Below are 9,137 nucleotides of genomic sequence, written 5' to 3' on the forward strand. Positions count from 1 at the left end.
CTGTGCTATTATTTGGCATCCCCTAAAACGTTTGTCTGCCATGGGGCTTTCCGAGGCAAGTTCCAGATAAAGCTACAGATAAAAGGTACCCATCCAGAATAAGGGGGAAATTAATGATTCACTGCATCATTTAAAGAGAGATCAATTCAGACACCCTAAAAAAGTGCAAGGCATCTTAGTCAGTGAGAGTTACCAGGAGGCGTATGTGACATTGTTCTTGTTTTGTTTTTTCCCTTCTGCATTGCTGGGGCGTGTGGACTGGGTAGGGTCATTGGCCAATTGAAGATCAAAATCTGTCAACCACACCAAGCTCAAGAACACAATAAAATCATATCCTCTGTCACGCCCATGCAAACCCCGCCCATCTCCCGAAGCAGCTAAAAGGGAGCATCCCCGGTGCTGGATTCAGAGGGACTCACTTCCCTTCACTCTGCACTCATCTTCTTGCACCACTGCTACGGGGATTCTTCTCCTCTTCATCTCCTACTCTGTGCAGAAGGAGCCGCCATGTATCTCCAGCCGTGCGCCCCGTCCACTGGAGGCAGCAGAAGGAGCTACAGCTCATGCTCTGCCATTGGTGCAGGTGGAGGAGGCAGAGGCAGGAGTAGCTACACCTCCTATTCCTCCTCCAGGGGCTACGGGGGTGGCGGACGCTGTGCAGGGTTTGGCAGCAGGAGCTTGCATAATCTAGGTGGAGGTGGAAGGATTTCTGCGGGGGGCTCTTACGGTGGAGGATTTGGGTGTAGAAGTGGTGGCTTTGGTGGCGGAATTGGTGTCGGGTTGGGCGGCTATGGAGGAGGACCGTGTGGCTTTGGAGGAGGAGCGGGCGGCTATGGAGGAGGAGTGGGCGGCTTTGGAGGAGGACCGTGTGGCTTTGGAGGAGGAGCTGGCTTTGGAGGAGGAGTGGTCGGCTTTGGACCTGGCTTTGGACCTGGCAGACCTGGGCAGCCTGGAGGCATCCAGCCCGTTCAAATTGATCCAAGACTCCTGCAACCGATCAATATCGAGATTGACCCCCATATCCAACAAGTGAAAACTCAGGAGACGGCGCAGATCAAGGTCCTCAACGACAACTTTGCAACCTTAATCAGCAAGGTGAGAAGTCAGGGCAGTAGGGGGGCACTTTGAACTGCTTTGTGCACGGCAGAAAGGGTTGTTTCTATATTTCCATCTCAGTTTTGGTAAGAAAGGAAAATTGAGCAGTGATCAGAAATAGGCTAGAATTTCTCATCCAGAGACAGAGAGAGATCAAAAGCTTCTCCTGCATGGGCCTTGCTATGGATTCAGCTACCTCAAGCTACTCTTTGGCTTTCAGCTGCAGGATGCTCCAGAAAGTCACGTTCAAGTCATCACAACATCTTTAGCATTCACTAGCTGGTCTTACTACTGTGAATTTCTCTTTCCACGTGGCCTTCTATCAAATGCTACCTTTTTATTAATATAATTTGATTATCAATGACTCATTTACAGTGGAAAACTAGGATTTCTAATTTGCTTTCATAGGGGCAGATCCTCAGCTTCAATGCAACTAGGACAGTTTACACTAGCTCAAGTTCTGCCCCAGAATGTTTACAGTGATGGAGCTCACTATTTTCAGATTCTTTTTCGTTGCCATTCTGAGTTTTGATGGAATAGTCCTAAGCTATATTAAAAAGTGCTGGTTGGAGGGCAGTGAGCGGAAAGGGTCAGAAATGTTTTGCAAAAATCTGTTCTCCTAAAATTTTCAAAAAGTTGAAACACTTCAATGAGCTCAGAGTTTTTGCAAAACAGGGTGAAAATGCCATGAAAATGCAATTGAAATTTTCTGCTATTTGGTTTCAAATCCCCAAATGTCATCCATATCTTGAAATTTCATCAACATTTCAAACTTTGATGACTTTGACCACCTTTGATATTACCATTCAACTGAGAAAGAACTCTCCTGTTTGCACAATGCAGCAGGATCCTTGAATAGTGCCGCTCTTCCAAGTATTATAGGGAATACTTAATCCATCTGCTTTTTGGGTTTTAGGTCCAGTTCTTGGAACAAAAAAATAAAGTTCTGGTCACCAAGTGGGATCTCTTACAACAGCAAGGCGGAACAATTATTAGGAAGGATTTAGCGCCCTTGTTTGAGAATTTTATCCAAGTCTTGAGGAGGAAGCTAGATGGACTCCAAAGTCAGAAGGGACAACTGCAGTCAGAACTGGAGAACATGCAGCAGTATGTTGAGGAGTACAAGCGCAAGTAAGTGCATTAACAGAGTAAGAAACAAAACATTAAATTAAATTAAAACATATTACAGCTATAGCAAACTCGATCGGTCAATTTACTGTGCCTTCAGTGGTGAACAGCAGGGTCTAGTTTTCCCCATGCATAAACTCTTTGATACCAATTATGGCTGAAAATCCCAACATGGCCTAATTTCAAAGGCACAAATGGCAGAGAGGCACCTGGCCGTGGGTAGTCAATGGGAATTGGACTTCTAATTCCCATCTGTGGTTTGAAAATCACAAGAAGGATAAAGCCCAAGAACAGAGAAACATTTTTATTCACTACTTAAGAAAAAAACCAACCCCATTCCGCTTATAGGTATATAATAACCCTGAGTGCTAATATTCTTTCTTATCCTGGTGTAAATCAGTTGTGTTACAGCAGCCAAGAGGGTGGCTGATGGGCTGTGGACCTCGAGGAACAAGTGTGTTTTGAGGAGGGATCTGAAGGTGGAAAGGATGTAGGAGTGATGAATTGGATCCCATCTGCATGCAAGCAAGGAGTTAGTGGCAATAAAACATGAAGGGTCAATTAGATGCACACTGTTGGTATAGTAAAATGGGGAAGAGAAGGAGATGAGAACAGAGAGTTAGACAGGTGCTCTGATTTAAATATCTAGATTATTTGATATTAGACTTGATTTGAACCTTAGCTGAGTCTAGCCTTTCTTTACTGGTGACTGAAGCAGCAAAACTCAAATAAACCCAGCTTGTCTCTTTACTTGAAACAGGTACGAAGAAGAAATCAACAGGCGCACAAGTGCTGAGAATGACTTCGTGGTGCTCAAGAAGGTAAGTGGCCATGCTAACTAAAGAATGCGGTGGGAAGCTTTAACCAGGGGTTCAACGGGATTCTGTCTTCAATGAAAATATAACCATTGAAAATCATAATTAGAAGGAAAAAAATGCCATTTAGACACAGGCCTGCACCAAAATACCCAAGTTGCTACCACCTGTGTGTTACAACCCAATATCCACTTGTGATTGGGTAACTGAATTTGTCAGATGCCCAGAAAAATACCTATGCAGGTATTTCTGTGGTGCCCATTACAGTGCTATCTGAGTGCCTGATGAAAATTAACACATTTTTGTTCCTTACAAGTCCGGTTTTCAGCTTCTACACTTAAAGTCCACAAAATTTTCCAAAGGGATATTTGGTAAAGGGAAAGCAGTAGAGGAAAGAAAGAAAGGACAGTCTAACCTTAATAGTGGTGCAAAGGAATGACTTTAGGCTATGTCCCCTTGGTTTTATTGCAATGGGTAATAAAATAACTTATCCCGAAGGTCCTGTTTTCTCCACACCTTGCTGAGTGCTACATTGGAAGGTCCAACATCAGCACAGCTGTTTCTTGATAAGGAACAGAGGATACTATTTCTGCCATGCTCAACCATACCCAATGGAAGATTAAATAATTCACGGTATCTCTCATCTTTCCTTCAGGATGTGGATAATGCCTACATGGTTAAAGTAGAGTTGGAAACAAGGGTGCAAAGTCTGACTGATGAAATCAACTTCCTGAGATTTGTATTTGAACAGGTAAGGAGCCTTCCATTTCCCTTGAGCAGCCGGTAATTGGGTGATGTCGGTCCTTTCCAAAGAGGCTTGACTTTGATTAGATACGAGGGTTGGGTTTCTTTTGGGTGATGGCTAGAACTGTTTGAAACTGACGAAGATTTTTATCCTTCTGCAAACATTTGCGCCAGAAAGTCTGACTCCATACAGATACAGACTGACTCATTTCTAACCTGGAAGCAAATGCCAGGCACCTGAACTCACCTTTAGGATGCCAGATTTTCAGAGCTGCTAAGCACCCACAGCTTCTGCTGAAGTCAATAAGGGCTCCTCGCTTTTGAAAATCAGCCCATTTATTTGGAGCGTAAATATGGATCTAGAGGCCTAACTTTAAGCAACCGTGTTTGATCATTGTATCCACAGACAAATGGACTGAACTCAAGGCTGGGGACCAGGTCTAGTCTCTGCTTTGCATTGAAGGGCCTCAGGAATTCTTGGCACTTATTGTATAGCACTTCACAGACATTGGGTTAAACCCTGGCCCTAATGAATCAATGGGACTTTTGCCATTGAGTTTAATTAGGTCAAGTTTTCACCCATTGGCTTCAACCCTACAAGTGCTTTCTGAAATAAGTAGCCGAGTACACATGTAGTTCAGAAATGAGGACATGCCATCTAATTACCAGGGTTGGTGGAGAAACAGGGGGAAATTTTGTTAACAAATTTCCAAAATGCTTCTGTTTGGGAGTTATTGAAAAAGAGCTGATTTCTCATTTTTTACATCTCTTTTTGTAGAATATGCCACATTATCCCCACCCCTTCCTTTCTGTTTTTGTATAATGGGGAAAAAAAGGCAAAATATTTCATTTTCCAGTTTCAACTGAACAATGAAATGTAGACACAAAAAGTTTTCTTTTTGAGACAAGGCTGGGGTTTTTTTGGGTTTTTTTTTTGACAAAAAAATGGTTTTCCTTTAAGAATTTTGATCAGCTCTCATAATTGCTGTGACTTTAGAAACAAACCAAGGACCTTTTTGCAACACCCTCATTTCTGTAAGACCTCCTCCTCCTCAGCTGTGTTTATTCTATGACAGACGATGTTTGTCCTAAATTGAAGCAAACAGATCTCTATAGTAGACTTTAGACTGGAGAATAGGAAAAGGGGCAGAGGTGGGAAATAACATGCATGAAAGATATATGCAAGACATGACTAATGTTTTGGTGCCTTGCAGGAAATATCTCAGTTGCAGACGATAAGTCGTGACTTGTCAGTGGTTGTATCCATGGATAACACCAGATCTCTAGATCTGGACGGCATCATTCAGGAAGTCCGAAATCAATATGAGGAGATTGCTCAGAGAAGTAGAGCTGAGGCAGAGGCTTGGTACCAGTCTAGGGTAAGTAATCAAGCAGCTAAAGATACGTGGATGGTAAATATCGCTCACAGCTGATTCATAAATACAGCTCAGTTGCAACGGAAGAACTACACATAGTAAACAAATATTTACAGCTACAGGCTTCCAGGCAGGACCTCCCTTCTTACATACAACCCAAGAGGATCCATGGTTCATGTTTGTTCTGAATTCTGAATAGGACCAAAGATGTAGAATGGGGTCATGGGGCCTTCACACTGCAGAGAACCATACTGTATTACCCAAAGAGCTCTGCATCTATGTAGGCTCCTAAAAGAGACACTGTAAGCTGGTATGATGGGCAGCAGACACAGCACAGCAGCTGCCAAACAATTACCAAGTGTTCTGTAGGTATCAGCGATATGTGGTTCAATGTTTTATTTCTGCCCATCAGTATGAAGAGCTGCAGAGCACAGCTGGAAGACACGGGGACAACTTGCGCAGCACCAAGATAGAGATCCAAGAGCTAACAAGGAATGTCCAGAGGATACGGTCTGAAGTTGAAAGTGTGAAGAAGCAGGTGTGGCTCAGGAACTTTTTATATGTATCAGCACAGGGCTGGCTCAGGGATAATATTCCCGTGGAATTCCAGCAGCGGCAGGAGAGTTCTGGAAGCTGTCTGCAGCCTGCAGGCGTGGCATCTGCTGATTAAAGACACTGATGCTGGTTGAAGTCAGTGAAACTTGCAGATCTTTGAGAGCCAGCATGCGCTTGGAATGCATCTGCCTCCTTGGCAGGCCCCATCTCTCAGCACTTTGTAATAGGGGGTGCTGTGGAGAATGGAGATCCAAGCTCTCCTGGGGGCTGTTGAGTCATACTAGGCTGCTAATGCATACACAATGTGGAGACAGCCTGGTGGGTGGAAACCGGGGTTGACACTGCCTTGAAAACACTTCCCCAGTAAAACCTCTGCAGTGAATTAGAAAATCATAGGCGTCGAATCACTCAGCCTAGTTTGGTGTCTCGGGTCAGATTACTGCATGCAAATGAGCTACAAGAATGGTGCAGTGGGTAGAGGACTGAACAGGAAATCGGGAGATGCCTGACTCCAGGTGTTCTAGCTGAGGTGTTCCCCAGGACTCCCCCGGTAATAGATTTCATAGCCTGTGCTGAATACATCGGGGTTGGTAGCTTTGCTGGCCAGAGACTGAATTGTGACTCAGTCAGATGTAACGCTCCTCTCACTTTGGGATGAGGAGTAAATTAGTTCATTCCCTTTTCATGGAGTAATGTATTCTTCTTTGTGGGCACATGAAGCTACTCCAGCCCATGACTACTGGGGCGGGGTGGGTTGGGCTCTCTGGTCCTCCACCCACTTGCCTGCAGCAAGGGGTATCAGATGAGGAGCCCCTGTAGCCGGAGTCATAATCTAAGCAGGAGAGTAAAGGGTAGGGGCCAGAGGTGTGTCAGTTCTCCTTATTCTTTGCATGGCAACTGGGGCAATTGAGCCCTAGACAGGGCCTTGGGCAAGTCACTGCCTTTCTCTGCCGTTCAGCTTCCCTAGCTATAAAGCAAGAACATGGATACTCACCCTGATGACTGGTGGAAACTGGTCATATCCCCCCCCCCCCCAGCAAGTGTCCAGTTTTATTGGAAATTTTCAAGTTTTCAGTGAAAAAGTTCTGGCTGAAACCCCAAAACTTTGGATTTGGGGCAGTACTTTTTTTGGAGTGGGGTGGGGGAATGAAAAATTGAAATTTTCGGTAATGCCCCAGGCTATTTTCCAGCCACATGTAGCTTTGGTGAATCCAATGACGAAGCAGGTCTAGAGTGGAATTTAGACATTGCCTTTCCTCTTTTTCAGATCGCACAGCTACAGTCTGCCATCGCCGAAGCAGAGGAGAAGGGCGAGTTGGCCCTCAAGGATGCTAGGACAAAACTGGATGATCTTGAACATGCCCTGCAGAAAGACAAGGGGGATCTGGCTAACTTATTGAAAGAGTACCAGGATCTGCTGAATGTCAAACTTGCCCTGGATATCGAGATCGCCATGTACAGGAAACTGCTGGAAGGAGAAGAGAGCAGGTAGGTGCATTGCCTGTTGGGATTTGTGTTTCCTTAGAAGTTTTTAAGGTCAGGCTTGACAAAGCCCTGGCTGGGATGATTTAATTGGGGATTGGTCCTGCTTTGAGCAGGAGGTGGGACTAGATGACCTCCTGAGGTCCCTTCCAACCCTGATATTCTATGATTCTATGATTCAAATGGATTCAAATTCCCGATTTGCTAGGAGCTATTATAAGTGGGAAATAAATAAATACTTAGCAACGTCCTTTGCATGAAGGATGGGAAGTTCTCAAATGAGCAGGGCTCTGTGGAAGCATGACCTGCTTTCCGGGATGAATGACCTATGTCCCTTTTCCTACACAGGCTAGCCAGAGGCGAGTCTCATGTGAATGTCTGTAAGTAGCTTGTGGTCTTCACATTGATGTTATGTTGTCTGCGTTTCCCTGGGGATTGTGAGCTGCCCTTATGCTGACAGGATGACCCTGGGCTTCTCTTGCAGCTGTCATTGGTGGAGGCGGAGGAGGCATCGGGGGTGGATTTGGCAGCGGAAGCGGAGGCGTCATCTGTGGCGGTGGATTTGGCGGCGGAAGCGGAGGCGTCATCTGTGGCGGTGGATTTGGCGGCGGAAGCGGAGGCGTCGTCTGTGGCGGTGGATTCGGTGGCGGTGGACTCGGCAGCGGAAGCGGAGGGGTCGTCTGTGGCGGTGGACTCGGCGGCGGAAGCGGAGGGGTCATCTGTGGCGGCGGATTCGGCGGCAGAAGCGTTGGAGGCTTCTCTTCTGGAAGTGGAAGGGTCTACGGCGGTGGCAGCAGCGGCATCTGCTCCAGCGGCGGTTCCTCCTCGGTCGTACGGAGATGCACCACGTCTTTCTCCTCCAAATCCGGTTCAGGAGGGTACTGAGCACTGGAGCCAGGCCCCAGAAAGAAAAAAGCATCTTTTTATCTTCAAATGGCAGCAGCACACCCCACCTAACCCAACTCTGGTATCCAGAAAAGAAACGAACTGTATCCCTTACAGCCCACACCCTCAAATCCCCACCTGATCCCCACCGCCTCTTCCCTGAAGGGAGGGAGGGAGCCACGCGCCATCCTGGCAGCAACACCTGCCGGGTTTAAGCCAAACGTCCATGTCAATTGAAACGCACCCACCGATTAAATGTGATAAGACCCTGTAAAGAAATGCATCACTTGAGGATATCAGTAAGCCGCGAGCTGATTTAGAGGAGGGAGAGCTCTGCCCCTCTGGGTGTGCTGTAGATTGTTGGCTGTTGTGGCTGTCAAGGGGTAATGTGTATAAAACTCAACTTTCCTTCTCTTTTCGTAGCGCTTCTTCCAAAATGGCTATATTTTTCTTGGGTGCTATTGTATTTACTGTGCCTTGCATCTCCTGTTTGCGTGCTTTACAAATAGGTCTGAGTTGCGGTCAATGTGGGGAAAAATTATAATCCATCTTTAGCTGAGTTTAGGAGTTAGTAATGTTTGTGTGGCTATCTAGACACGACAGGCTTCCCCTTAAGGAATGATTAGGCAGGTTTGTTATTTTGGGAATCCAAAGACAGGCTCTAACCAACATTCACCATAAACAAGTGGGTACCAATTCCACTCATCCCCCATCCTCCTTTAGTTGCACCTGATTCCACCGGATGTATTTGTGCCTTTATTGTAAAGACAACAGAGCAAACTATTCACTGCAAAACATTCTGTGATGTAGAATATGCTGTACTGTCACCATTTACCTGCCTTTCCTACTCATGGGGCGTTCCATTTTCTTGGGGCGTGACCATTTGCAATAAACTGCAGACAAGTCAGATCATGTCTATGTGTCGTTATTATTATACAAGATTGAATAGGTCTGTGGTCAGGATCCTGAATGAAAAGCAAGAGCTGTTCTTCTGGTTAAAAAACAGACATACAACGATACTCTGGGCAAAACTCTCAGCTAATGCAAATCAATGAAG

At 45.7% G+C, this 9,137-nt stretch overlaps 1 protein-coding gene across 1 annotated transcript; it reads left to right on the forward strand.

Annotated features, from left to right (window-relative positions):
- The first annotated feature begins 507 nt into the window (after window positions 1-507).
- Window positions 508-8,222, forward strand: LOC125629326 (keratin, type II cytoskeletal cochleal-like). Its single transcript, XM_048834729.2, has 9 exons — window positions 508-1,095; window positions 2,012-2,226; window positions 2,984-3,044; window positions 3,694-3,789; window positions 4,997-5,161; window positions 5,571-5,696; window positions 6,981-7,201; window positions 7,544-7,571; window positions 7,680-8,222. The coding sequence occupies exons 1-9, from the start codon at window positions 508-510 to the stop codon at window positions 8,220-8,222; spliced, it is 2,043 nt and encodes a 680-aa protein (XP_048690686.2).
- The last annotated feature ends 915 nt before the right edge of the window (window positions 8,223-9,137 follow it).

The sequence above is a fragment of the Caretta caretta genome, chromosome 20, assembly GCF_965140235.1.
Source record: "Caretta caretta isolate rCarCar2 chromosome 20, rCarCar1.hap1, whole genome shotgun sequence".
Lineage (NCBI taxonomy): Eukaryota > Metazoa > Chordata > Testudines > Cheloniidae > Caretta > Caretta caretta.